Below are 13728 nucleotides of genomic sequence, written 5' to 3' on the forward strand. Positions count from 1 at the left end.
TACATTTTAGAAAAGTTTTAATTTGAACAACTTATGATTAAAAATACATTTTATAAATAATTTTTCCATAGACCTGATTGAGGATCGCTGCTAACTTTACAAAAAGACATATTGTAACAACAACAGATTAAAGAAATTACAAAAAATATAGCTATTGCCTTCTCACTTAAAAATATAACATTGTATGTCACAGCATCTTCTTTGTGCAAAGTTTAAGACAATGCTGCGTTAGGCATGTCACATATTCACTCAAGGAGATGTAAACTTTAACACAGTTACTTTGCATAATAGCATAGGCACAGTTGAAATAATGAACCCTTTCCTCCCAGAAGTTACTACACCTTAGTCCAACATTTTACTTTCATTTTGCAGGACTGATGGCTGAACTTAGCTTAATACAAATATATATATATATATATGCGTGTATATATATATAAGTACGAAAATAAGTGTTTGGTTTGAAATTAAGTAAACTCCCAACGTATCTACAGTATTTTCAGAGAACGTGTTCTCCAAATCTGTCTGAGTACATCTTCTCCATTAAACAACGTTTTAGAAAAGTGAACGAAGCCCAGTCTGTCCATTAATGGGCATCCTCCGTTGAGACTTCCAGTTTTCGCTGAGGGACAAAGAGTGTTCCAACAGAGGTTTTACTAGCACCATCGGAATCCGTGCAGGCTGAGCCTGTTGGCTTTGTTGGTCCACCTGGGGTTCGGAAGAAACTTTCCACCACTAATTGTGACCCTTTGGGTGTCACAGGAACAGGCTGAGTGGAAAGAAAAGAACGGAAGAAAGAAGTCAAACCCACATAGATAGGCTTGCCCCGGCAGTCTTAGAAGATTGGACCAGGCACACGGCGGGAGCCTCGCTCGCCTTGAAATCGGCTAGGCAAGCCTGGGTGAGTTTTACATTCTCAATTATTTTTGTTAAGGCGAGAAAAAAACCCCACGATGACCCGACAATAAGGACTCCTTGGGCCCTCTTCCTGGGTTTGGGAAGACGGCAAGCCTTCAACCTCCTCACTCTTCCATCCCTTCCCAAGTAGAAAAGCGGAAGTAAGCTCCCCTGAGAGTGATACTTGGACTTGATGACCTAAGGAAAAACATGAATTGAACGGAAACACTCTCACCTGTTGTGCCCCTGTCACAGCAACTGATTGTCCATTCGGTTGGTTGTGGCCTGGCACTGGCGAGTCGTACCGGGTGGCCCGTCCTTGCTGAGTGCCCGTGCTGTCTGGGGCGACACTAACAGCCTCTATTCTTGGAGACACGGGAACGGTCCCAGGCCCGGGGCTGGCGGACACCTGCACACCGGGGGGGATGAGTCCCAAGTGCTGCAGGGTTAAGTTGACAATGGCTGAGCTTGGGTTCTGGACGGGAATGGCGTGGCTCGAAGTGAGAGCCGTGCTGCTCCCGACAGGGACAGCTGCCACGGGAGTTGGCGAGACCATTAGCTTGAAAGACGTCACAGGGAAAGAGGGAAAATTAACACCAGTGAGTTCGGATGATGTCACTGGAATAACACCTGGAAAGAAAAGCGGCAAAATATCTTAAAAGCACAGGCATTTGTCCGAGAAGCTCGAAAGGCTAAAGTGAACTCGAGAGTGACCCACGTTGGAAGGGTTGTTTTCCACACACTCACCTGCGATTGGGGAGCTGTAGATCCTGTGGTTTGGGGAAACTGTACCTGAGTTTTCCGTACTAGACAAAATGGACTCTGCCCCGAGGGATGGGCACTGGGCGAGAGGGATTAGGTATCCTGATGGGAACAAGGTCTAGAAAGCAAGGAGGAAGGGCTTATTTTACACACAAATACAGAAAGAAAGATGATCGTGCGCCTCGGCCGGGACTAATATCCCCTGGTGGTGGTTTGTCCCATTAGACCAAAGCCCCCAACGGGATGGGCCATGGGTGGGCCTTACCCCTCCCTCCCATTCCAACACTTCTCCTGAATAACACCAACCATGTGTGTCTGAAATGCCATGCATGGTCTTAGGAAGCGTCCTAAAGCTGGCACTGATCTGCTTAGGGGTAGGACTCACCAGCACGCCCCCCCCCCCCGACACCCCGACACTGCCATCCTATCTCCTACTCTCAGACTTCTCGCTATGACGGGGTGCTGTCAGGACCAGGTTCAATGCAGCTGGACACCACAATGGCACTGCCCTGTCTTTATCTGACTGTTCTTGAATTATGTAGAACGGTGTTTCCCAAAAAAGTATCCTGAGGGACCCTAGTTCCATGGATGCAAAGAGGCTCTACTTGAATCACGGTCAAACGTGTGTGGGAAATGCAGAATTAAACCAAGGAAAATGGTGTCTTTACTGGGGAATTTCTGAGGGACTTTCACGAGGGTATGCATTGTAAATCGCCAGGGGGGCATCAGCATGTCGCATTTCCCAAGCTACTTGGTAACTAAATTTTTAGTCGTGTTGGTATTCAAGGAAAACATTTTAACAAATGTTGATTTAGAGAAGGGGGTTGCCAAACCATGGGCCAAAATCCACCTCCGGGCTGTTTCTGTAAACAAAATTGTACCAGAACACAGCCACGCCCGTTCACTTATGTAGCGTCTAGCTGCTTTTTAATCTTTGTACAATGGCAGAGTTGAAGAGAGCCCATATGGCCCGCAAAGGCAAAAATAATCCAGTTCTTCACAGAAAATGTTTGCTGACCCTCGATTTAGAACAAAGGAATTAGACAACTAAAGATTTTTTTCTAGTACTTTAGGTTCTAATGATACCAAAGAGAACACTCTTATAATATACAAATGAAAGGGCAGGGCACCAGAGTTCAAAAACTGCAGATAAAAAAGAGAATTAATTAACTCACGTTAGAGACCCAACCGTCACAGAGAACAGTTTTAGGCAATAAAGTTATATTCCAAACAGAAATGGCCAGAACGTTCGGTAGTGTGTGTCCCCCGTGGCTGCGGGATCGCTGTACTTCACCAAACAGAGACAGCCTGCAGGGGTGGCTGTGCTGCCTGGGAAGTCGGCCTCAGCCTTACACGGGCAGGACTGAAAAAAGCTAAAAGCAACTCTTGTAAAGCAGGGGCCCCTCCTCTTATCTTCCTCCAGATCTTTCTTCTCGTCATTGTCAAAACAACCGTCTACACTTCGATCTAGCTGTTAACAGGCACCATCTTTTCCTTGGGAACCAGTGAATTCAGAATCCACAATGTACCACAAACTTTTAATTTTGTTTTTTAGACGCTTGGTACTGTTCAATGCCTTTACCAGTAGGTTCCTTGAAAGCTGCAGGAATAGAGAATTTTTAAGGGGTGAATTCAGGCATTTTACAAACAGCTGCTCTTTGCTGTTTTTAATCATACTCTTGTGGTAAAAGCTTTTCTGGCTGCTGGTTAAACTCTTTAAAATCTTCAGTAAAATCTGTAGTACTCATAATTATTTTTCAATTTCCTACAAACTACATTCATCACAAAGTCTTTCAACCTATAATGCCAATTCCTTTTATCTAAAAATTAGAACTATTAAATTAGCAAGATGAAGGAATCTGACATATTTTGACTCGCATGTCATCTCATCTGGCCGACAGTGGCCTCTTCCTCCCTCTGCCTATCACAGCATCCTGTTTTGTTTTCACTATAGGTCTTATCATTCAGTACCTGATACCTTTGTGTTTATTTGTGTACTGTCTTCTCTCCACCCCCAGAAGTGTAGATTCTTAGTAAATGTTTGTTGAATGAGTTAACACATGCTCTCTTACTTTCTTGGTTCTGCTCGGTCAGTGCTAAAAAGAAATCGTCAAAATGAAGTTGTAGAGATGAAAAAAGAAGCAAGGGGACGTGGAAAACCTATCCGCTGGAAACCCTAACCCTGAACAGCTGAGCGAGCAACAGGAGACCATTATCAAATCATACCCATTCGCCCAGAGATTAAGGACCTCCCAGAATATCGAATCAAGCTCGAGCCTTGTGATTTTCCCCCAGCATGTATATTAAATGCCAAATGATACTATGCTTAGATAATAGATGTTTTGAACGGTTACCATGAGGCCATCCTCAGGGAATATTTGACAAACTCTAAAGCCTCCTTAATAATAGTTACAGATAATATCCTTCAGCTTATTCGGTGCCTTAAAAGGATCAAAAACCCCTTTATGTAGATGGTCATGTAATAACCTCACAAAAGCTGTAACATGGCCCTGGGGCAGGTCCTCAAAAGCAACTGGCACCAAGGGCAGGTGCCAGGTTTGATTTGATCCAGAGCATGGTGCTTTATACCCAGTGGAGGATATGGAAAAACTGTGGAACAAATTCTCTATGGATGTGGAAAACAAGATGTAGAGAAGTAACATAACTGCACAGCGGGGACAAAATGAGAGATTAACTTCTGCTTCCACAGTTAGTGGTATTTATTTGGTAATAACGCCGTTCCTACGTTAACTGTCCTAAGGGAGGAAAATGAGATCATGTATGTAAACACGCCTAATGCTTCTGATGTCCAGTAGGTGGGTGGCATCCGGTAGATGCTAATTTCTTCCTGAACTAAACTCCACCCAGGAAACAAATTATCTAGAACATCAAAATCCTTAGAAACCAATGCATCAAATATACCTACAATTTGCCAAGGTCAGTTCGATTTTTCTATTTACACAAAATAGAAAGTTTGGTTTAAATCTTAGGTTAGAAAGTAAAAACACGGGAAGCAATTTATCTTCGAGGCAACAGATGCCAGTTACATGACATCAAACAAACATTAGGTAATGACTCAGAAAGCAGGAGTTACAGGAACCCTATGCATCCATCCGTTCGTTTGGGGTTACGTCTACTTGTAAATTATTTAAGACTTTCACGACAGGTGTTTGCATTCCAGCATGTGACAGAGAAATGGACTTACGGACAACCACCCACAGTGCTTTTAAAGAAGCAAATAATCCCTTCCTCCAAAGGTTAAAAATGTCCCCGCCACCATCGCAGCCAGGGGATTAGTTGTCTGGGGCCTTGTTTGGACTGTGGATACTAAGGAACAGTTCCTCATTTCCTGAGAGGCTGCTCTTTGCTCTGCTAAATGTCACAAGCCACCAAATTCTCCTCTAATCAATTGGGGACTTTCCAAAGCTGTGCACAGTTTAAGGCTGTACTTACCGCAGAGACGTTTTCAAGTCCTTTTAGGTCTTCTTTAAATTTCTTTTTGGAAGCACTGTCCTCGAACACGCTTGCCCTCTTGGAGCCTCTTTCTCTAGCAGGCTCCCTGTCTCGGTTCTTTGTACCTTGTCTCTCTGGCACTGGCAGCAAGCTTCCAGGTCTGGTGGAGGCACTGGGCTTTGCGGTATCCTTGGCTGCCTTCTCGGTGGTGGCATCTGCAGGGTCTTTTGATCTTGTAGCTTTAGAGGAGGGAGTGGAGCAGACTGTCGGGCTTAGACCCTGGGGTGGCGTCATGCTTTGGGCATGGGCAGGCTGCAAGTAGATGGCATAGGGTGGGCCCGAAGGGGCCTGAGGTAGGATCACGGGCACCGCCGATGACAGTGGGCTGGGGAGCAGGGGGACCACCCCCAGGGACTGGGTGAGGGATGATGCCGTCAGTTCCAGCTCAGCATTCACTGGGGTGTCCAGAGGGGCCACTGGTTTGCAAGGCCCAGATCTTGCCAGTTGTACTTTCACTTTGTTTCTAGGTTCACTAAAAGACAAGATTTAAAACATGATACCACGGAAACACATTTTCTCTAAAATTGTTCTAGCACTTGAGATTTCCCCAAATTGAAGCCACGCTTTTATGAAACTAGCAGGTAGTTTCTGTAATGATTGCATATGAGTTATAGAAAGATTATCTCACTGGTTTCCAAGGCTAGTGCCTCTTCTTACATAAAGTCAGCAAGCCTAATGAGGCAAGGTCAGAGGAATGCGTCCTGCCACTAAGGAGCATTGCAACCTACCTTGATTGCTCTTCTAACTGCATTTTGCAAATAGCTGTGGGGTCAGCCATTTTACTTTGGAAGGGTGCAGAATTCTGAGAACTCTCAGCTGGTAAAAAAGAAGGGGGGGGGGTGGTTAAAGCAAAAATGAATCATACAGATGAAACATCACTAAGTCAAAAGAACAGAAACCATGCACCACCCCTCAAAATCACACAGCTATTAAATGACAAACCCCACAAATTACTTCTTATCCTTTAATTCATGTGTAAGTTAGGCTTCAAGAGGTTTGGGGATATGGATATTGAAACAATTCTCTAACAAGTCCCGTAGGGATCAAGTAAGTGGAAAAAGTCGGATAAAAAGGAATTCTTGGGGCCGGCTCAGTGGCACAGCGGTTAAGTTCGCACATTCTGCTTCTCGGTGGCCCGGGGTTCACCGGTTCGGATCCCGGGTGTGGACATGGCACCGCTTGGCAAAGCCATGCTGTGGTAGGCGTCCCACATATGAAAAAAAAAAAAGTAGAGGAAGATGGGTGTGGATGTTAGCTCAGGGCCAGTCTTCCTCAGCAAAAAGAGGATTGGTGGCAGTTAGCTCAGGGCTAACCTTCCTCAAAAAAAGAGGAATTCTTCTGAGTAGACCCCTGATATGATTGAAAACATACCTTTGTTGGTCTTGACAGGGCTGCTGGGAGCAGAGTTTATCTTTCTCCGATCACTTTCTATGCTCTTTACCAGTTTGATAAGAGATTGGTGTCGAGTAAAGTTTGGTTTCCCACAGGTGGAAAAGAGGTTTTTGGCACAGTTCTCTTTTGAGGACCGCCTCACTTCCAGATCAGAGGAGGTGAAAGTAATGACTGGGCTGCAGCCTGCAGTAGAAAGGGGCAGTGTGTTAAGTGCAGTTCTAAGATGGTTTTAGGAATGGAAGTGGTCACAGTTACAGAGGACCGACTAAGTGCCTGACACTGTTTTAAGGGCTTTACATACAAAATCTTGTTTATCATATTGAATGAATTGTGAGGTAGTATTTCACACCTTAACATCTCTGAAACTACTGTCTCTGATAACCAGTGGTGTGCCATAGTGTAATTCTAAGTGGTTTTTCTTTCTGATATATAAAAAATCATGCATCTTAAAATCAGTGGAGCCTTAATCTGATGAAATATGGTGACTCTCACTGCTACGGACTGAATGTTTGTGTCTCCCCCAAAATTCATATGTTGCAACCTAATGCCCAAAGTGATATCTCAGGAGGTGGGGTCTTACAGAAGTGCTTAGGTCATAAGGGCCGAGCCCTTATGAACGGGATTATTGTTCGTATAAAAGAGACCCCACGGAGCTCCTAGTCCCCTTCCACCATGTGAGGTTACAACAAAAAGATGGCTGTCTAGAAAATGGGCCCTCACCAGACACGGAATCTGCTGGCACCTTGATCATGGACTTCTCCACCTCCAGATCTGTGAGAAAGAAATGTCTGATGTTTATAAGCTGCCCAGTCTATGGTGTTCTGTTACAGCACTTTGAACGGACTAAGACACTCTCAAGTCCACCAGGTAGGCACTTCTTAAGAAATGCACCCCCATCTCAGAGACATTAACCAATTGACTCAAGGTCTCTCAGCTGGTAGACTGTGGGCCTGGGACAGGAACCCAGCCAGTCGGGCCCTAGAGTCTGCACTGTGAATCCCTGTGCCAAAGGACCTCCCTCTGAGGTCATATCCCAAATCACAACCACCTCACAAAGGCGCCATGGTGGGAGGGTGGGCAGGAAAGGGAATGGAGAGTATCGCCAAATGTGCATTAATTCCAAATAGTGAAGCAAAGAACGAAAGGCAACAAGTACATACCACTGGGATTGGGGCTGATTTCTGGGCCTATCCACTTAAAAGCTGGTTTTCGGCCTCTTTCCTCCGTCACGTGAACTTTCTTAATAAGGTCCAGGCTGCTCAGAACATTAGCTATATCATACAACCTCCTAATTTTCGCTGGGGAGAAAGAAAGCATATACACCGCTTAATGGAATAATGAAAGATCAGAGGACTTCGCTTCAAAAGGACTTCATGTATATTGAAGAAGCTATCCTAACCATCAATGTCAGACAGAGAAACGTGGCTCTTCTTCAGCTATTCCAGTGATACTGCTTTAATTAAGACAAAAAATAGTTTTAAATATTGAAAAGACTCAGTTACTGCTGGTCCTGAATTTTGAAAGGACAAAAGCACATGTTGAAAAAAGAAAAATGACTTAATGAGATCACCCAGTAGAGAACTACGTCACAGATTTTTAAATAAAAAGTCACCGTTGCTGGGCATCTTCTAATGGGGATTCAGAAGAATTGTATGAATGAAAGAAATAAAGCATCGCTTCCCTGCTTGTGATAGTTTATAACAATAAGGTTACTTAATATCATAAGCATGGAAAATTCCAGGATCCATCAAAATTTATAAATTTTTATATTGTTCTTGTGTAATATGCAATGCATCAATTTGTTAATTCTTCAAATCTTACATATCTTAAAAAGTTTTGTTACAAAAAGTCTGCCTTTACTTCCAGCTTGATAGTACAAAATAACACATCAAGCCCCTTCTTCACAGAAACCTCATGCCAGAAGTTTCTGAATTACCTGGGGATGTAGCAAATTACACATATGCAGTTCCTGGAATAGCTTCTAAGGCTCTGAGTAACCAGCGAAACAGAGAGCCGAAACCTGGTGACTCTGAAAAAGCAGGCAGCCCACCAGTAGCATCAGGACGTGTGGATTCTGAAGTTGCACATCTCCGGATCCAATTACAGCATTATTGCCCCTACTGTCTCCTTAATTTTGTCTTTATAGAGACACTTTCAACGTGGGGATGTCTGAATATACCTTCATGGGACTCGTACAGCTTCACAGGCATGGGGAGGAGTCTGTGTGGCAGCTCCCAGACGTTCCTCACAGCCTCTGCTGTTGCTGGGGGGTGGTTCTTCCTCACCACACAGCCAGGTCCCTCAAGTGACCCGTGTTCAGGCTGGCCTCTGGCCCTACTGGGAGGTTTGTTAACGCTCTCAGGAGAGATGGGCGTGCAGCAGGCCCCTCCCCATCTGCTGAGCACTTCCGTCCACACCCTTTCTCTATTCCTCTTTGTGGGGGTTCCTGCAGAGTCTGTTACGGAGGCGGGGGCAGAGTCTGCATTAGGAACCCAGTCAATGGTCCCTTCCAACTTAGAGCAGGCAGTCTGGCTAAAACCGCTCTTTCAGAATGGCAAACCAACTGTGCTGCAGGTCGCTTCTGGGCATAATTTTAGAAGTTGTTTATACCATTACATCTGAGAGTCAGTGGAAAGAGCGGAGACCTGGGTTCCAGGCCCACTTTCCAATTACTGCTCATTTAGCCTTCAGGCACCCGGGTCGATCCGCGTAAAATGTGGGCAATGTTACAGCATCAAATGAGGTAACTTTTGAGGAACTGTTTCTAAGCCAAAGTGTCAGACAAATAGGAGAAGTTATATACATATCTTTGAGTTCTGTAAGTCAGCAAAAGCAGTACTATCATGGCTTCTGGGGGAGCAGTGAAGACAAAAGCATAATTACAGATGATCTGTTTATATAGTGAATGGACTTGGAAATCAGTTTGTAACTGATTTTCTTCTTTGCGCATAGGTCCAAAAGTCCATGGCAGTCATGACACTTACTTTTAAACTTGCTTTTATTCAAATCTTCCACGTGGTCCTCCCCATTTAAAATCTTGGCAGCAATTTCTAGGCTTACTATCTGAGGCGTTGACACCAAAAACAGCATCACGAATTTCTGGCTCATCACTCTTAAAGACTTCTCTTTGCGGCTGTTTACAGAAGCTTTGGAGAAGGATGAGGATTAGAGAATTAAAATTCATGAAGGGACATGCGACTTCTAAAGTAACAAGGCTAAAAATACCACAAAGTGATCATACGGTTGACAACTGCAGCGTTTTAACGTGACAGGCAGCTGTAGCTTTAGAGCAGCGTTCCCTGAGGACCCTTTTCTTTAGACCCACGAGGAGGGCCAGGCAGCCCGTGCTTTTCAAGGCCATCTCTCACCTGCCCGAAATTCCATTCCGGGGAGTTCGACAAAACACACGTCTGGTTGTCCATTTTGGTCGGTGTCGTCTTTGACGATATGATCCTCTATACTGCAACCCTTAGTAAAGTCAAACTCTTGTTCGTATTCTTTCTTTTTGATCATCATAATCTGCTTGGCGTACCTGTTCTTCTCCGCGGTGCTCTTCAAAGCCTGCAGGGTTTGGTTGAGATTATGTCGCCCGTGCCAAGTGTACCTGTTTTTGGCGAGGCGGCTCACCATGTGTAAACTCTCTAGGACGTTCACGATGTCGTAAATGCGTCGACGCTCCACCTCTACAAAGAACGAGCGATTGTACGTTACGACAGGATCAGGTTTTGTCATACGTGCAGAACAGAATGTTTTATTATGCTATATATGCTGGGTGCTATAGCTTTCTTTACGTTCGACAAAAGAGTGTGAAGATGAGAAGGACAAGTCCCTGCTCTCAAAGGGGACAAACAAGGTTAATATGAATCAGAAAGGGGACATTTATGGAGGGCCTACTACGTGTCATACAGCTTTTGGAAATTTTTACCCTTAACTTGTGAAGTAGGTATTATTATCCACACTTTAATGATGGGGAAATAGAGACTCAGGCTGGCTGAGGAGCTCATCCTGAGGCACAGAGCCAGTAAGTGGCAAGGCCAAGTCTTTAATACTTTAAATCCCACACTTTACAACTGTTTCTTATATTAGTCCCCAACACACACACACACACACACACACACACACACACACACACACACACACACACACACAGCTGTCATATGATAGGGACAAGGTGCTGAGATTTCTTGCTGTTCCTGGACCCTGCCAGATATGCCCTTGCCTGAAGGCCTTTGTCCTGGGCTGTCCCTTCTGTCTGGAATCCCTCTCCCGCGTGCTCACAGCCTTCTGCCTCGATTCTTTCAAGTCCTTGTCACCGAGTCACTGAGGCCGGACCTGACCACTTAATTTAAAATTGGAAAGCACGCCCCCAGCACTCCTGACCCCCTTGCGCCCTGGTCTACATCTTTTTCCACAGCACGTGTTACCTTCTAACATACATTATCATCACCGTCTGCATATTATCGATTGCCCCCATTAGAATGCAGGTTCCCTGAGAGCAGCGATTTGGTTCTTTTTGTTCAGGATGCTATCCCAAGCTGTTACATTTCCTGGCACCCAGTAGGTGATCAATAGATACCTGCTCAACTAAAGGGTACATCCCACATGGCTACAATGCAGTGTATGTGAATAGATGAATCTAAATGGCATGTTCTTAAAATGTAAAACAAAGTTGATGTTTATATACAAGTATTAGAAAGGCAAAACTTTCTTCACGCCTGGTGGTTATATATTAAAACAGCCTGCATATCTCATCATCGTTTCAGATTATGATATTTTCATGACCCCGAAGGTACCCCCAATTTGCTACAGATCCTTTTTTTTAGCTATAACTAGATTTGAGTCTATGATGTTAGGAGTAAAAGGGGGCAAGGGGACGTAGTAACTTTTGCCAAACAAAACACTCAGCAAACACTGGTCCTCAGAATAGCGCTGAGCTGCAGGGAGCGTCTGTGCCCTGCTCCCACGCACAGAAGGCGATTTTCACCATAAACGGGTCGAAACTATTCTGCAGCCTGGCTCTTCAATGAGAAACAAGATGAGCTGCAGAGTTGTAGCTGTTTATGAAACAAGTCATCAAACAATGTTGCCTTGCTTTAAAGCTTCAGAGCTTTTGAAACGCAGTCAGAAACAATCTCCATGGTGACGTTTTGCTTCTAAGACTCACTGGAATTGGAAACTATATGCCTTTATTCTTAAATTAACGGGGCTTTAGAGAGTTATAACTTCCCTGTGGCCTTATCTGTCTCATTACAAACACTGGCCAGACGAGCGTGGGTCTGAAGGAGTGTCTATAAAGTTCCTTTAATTAGCAACGGTTTTGGGGAGCTCTGTGCATACTTACTAAGGTCCCCGGCCACTTCGTCGAGACAAATGTCATTATTCAGAGCAAGGTTGGGATACTCCGGATAGCGCGCTAAGAACTTAAGACACAACAATCCTAAACTTTTCTCCTTTCGACTCGGTTGGGATTTCTCATATTCGTCTCCAGATAAGTGTTCCTACAAAGGAAGCGGTGAATAACGGCTTATTCTGAAATAAAGTTTGACAGATTTATTCAGGGCACCTGCAGTCGATAAGTGATACATATACACGTACTTTGCATTAATAGCTGCAAAATTTGGGGGCTGGGGGGAAGGTGGGGAGCCAGTATAAACTGTTTGGAAGATCTGAAAGGGAAGCCTGAACTGAAAACAAGCCAAAGGTTCAGAGTTCTCAGGGCTATGTTTGATGGGGTCCAAACCTTTCCGGCGCTCTGAAGGAGGCTGGTAAGTCTGTGGGTGGCGATGATTTATATTGCCGGCACTTCCCCAAAAGCTTCCAGCCGCCCCACAACCCCAATCTCCACCGGCTCCTCTGCGAACCTACGTGTAAAGAATCTTTGGCCTCAGGTAATTCATTTCTGTTGTCAAACAACCCCCTTTTCTCGTCTCTGCTGCGGATCTCAGGGCTCGCGGCACTGATGAGCATTTTCAGGTTGGCTGTTGGCGTCCAGGGTTCTCCATGGGCGATTTCCTTGGGCTTGGTGGGCGTGGTTAAAGGGCCGAAGTCCGGCTGGCTCTCCGGCAACGGTAAATTCACTGCCGTGGATGCTTTCAGAGGTGTTTTCATCAGTCCCCTTTTATGTGGCTCAAAAAAGAGATTTTCCTGGTTTAAAACAAGTAAATCATTAAATCCATTGTAAAACAGGATTTCTCAGATAGCTTTCGACTCTAGAAATTGGACAATAAATAGAATATTGCTAAGGAAAAAAATGCCTCATCAGGTTGTGGAGTTGTTTAAATTAGTAACTGTATTCTCGTGAGCACTTGGCACTTATTGTCCATTCGAATAGCTAAACTGCCCATTTTTAATTTTGCAGCAAAGCACAGACATAAATTTTTTCATGCTCTGTTCCAAGAATTTAAAAAAAAAATCTTTAAGAGATAATTTTTAACATTTTATTTTGAAATAATTTTAGATTGGAGAAGAGTTGCAAAGAGAGTATAGAGAGTCCCCAAATGCTGTCACTCAGCTTCCCCTAACAGGTCTGACAATTTTAAGTGATCCCTATCTCCTAGGAGCGACTTTTATTCATGACGCTGTAATAAGTAACTCCATAGCAGAAACCATGTCCCATCCATCTGTGTATCCAGCTAGCACAATGGGTGCATGCAGTCGTGCTCAATAAACCAGCACTGACATGGGAGAGTCAGAGAGCCAAGGAGACAAGGGTGAGGGCTAACATAAGGTCAGACTTGTTGGCAAAGTCCAGCAGGGAGAAAATCCAGAGTGCCTAAGAGCAGGATTTCTGACCAGAAAAGTCTATGCCTTGACTATCTAAGCCCTTCGCTTTACAGATGGAGAAAACGGAGCCCAGAGAAGCAAAATTTGTTACCCAAGATGACGAAGCTAGTTCCCGAAAGAGGCGGGGCTGCCACCGAGACAGAAGAGGGTAAATGAGCAATTCGTAAATAAGACTCACGCGGATTATGTTTCTTCTACTTTTAGACACTGGGGACTTCCTTCTTCCTATCTGTATCTATTTTAAAGAAAATGCTTGGAATGGCAATAAGTGAAAGAATAGAGAGACTCACTAATTCCTCAATGATTTTAGGAACAAAGATTAATGGGACTATTTTATATGTCTATGACTCCTTAGGATTTATCAAGTGCTTTTCCATTTGTATT

At 44.4% G+C, this 13728-nt stretch overlaps 1 protein-coding gene and 1 long non-coding RNA gene across 6 annotated transcripts in view; one reads left to right on the forward strand and one right to left on the reverse strand.

The window, feature by feature from the left end:
• E2F8 (E2F transcription factor 8) overlaps positions 1–13728 on the reverse strand; it is a 16110-nt gene continuing 2382 nt past the window's right edge. For 3 of the 5 annotated variants that reach the window (XM_070624481.1, XM_008530520.2, XM_008530521.2), the window contains exons 3-14: positions 12427–12705; positions 11903–12059; positions 9930–10244; positions 9546–9707; positions 7722–7859; positions 7282–7332; positions 6541–6744; positions 5898–5985; positions 5110–5641; positions 1642–1774; positions 1130–1524; positions 1–766 (exon numbers count right to left, since the gene is read on the reverse strand). In XM_070624481.1, the coding sequence (XP_070480582.1) occupies positions 584–766; positions 1130–1524; positions 1642–1774; positions 5110–5641; positions 5898–5985; positions 6541–6744; positions 7282–7332; positions 7722–7859; positions 9546–9707; positions 9930–10244; positions 11903–12059; positions 12427–12705 (2637 nt within the window). In that variant the 3' untranslated portion in view covers positions 1–583. The remainder of the gene's footprint in view (positions 767–1129; positions 1525–1641; positions 1775–5109; positions 5642–5897; positions 5986–6540; positions 6745–7281; positions 7333–7721; positions 7860–9545; positions 9708–9929; positions 10245–11902; positions 12060–12426; positions 12706–13728) is intronic. The other 2 variants (XM_070624482.1, XM_008530522.2) reach the window with 1 other exon arrangement.
• LOC139084000 (uncharacterized) overlaps positions 13378–13728 on the forward strand; it is a 1686-nt gene continuing 1335 nt past the window's right edge. The window contains exon 1 of the long non-coding RNA XR_011541253.1: positions 13378–13492. This is a non-coding gene — a long non-coding RNA (uncharacterized lncRNA). The remainder of the gene's footprint in view (positions 13493–13728) is intronic.

The sequence above is a fragment of the Equus przewalskii genome, chromosome 6, assembly GCF_037783145.1.
Source record: "Equus przewalskii isolate Varuska chromosome 6, EquPr2, whole genome shotgun sequence".
Classification (NCBI taxonomy): domain Eukaryota; kingdom Metazoa; phylum Chordata; class Mammalia; order Perissodactyla; family Equidae; genus Equus; species Equus przewalskii.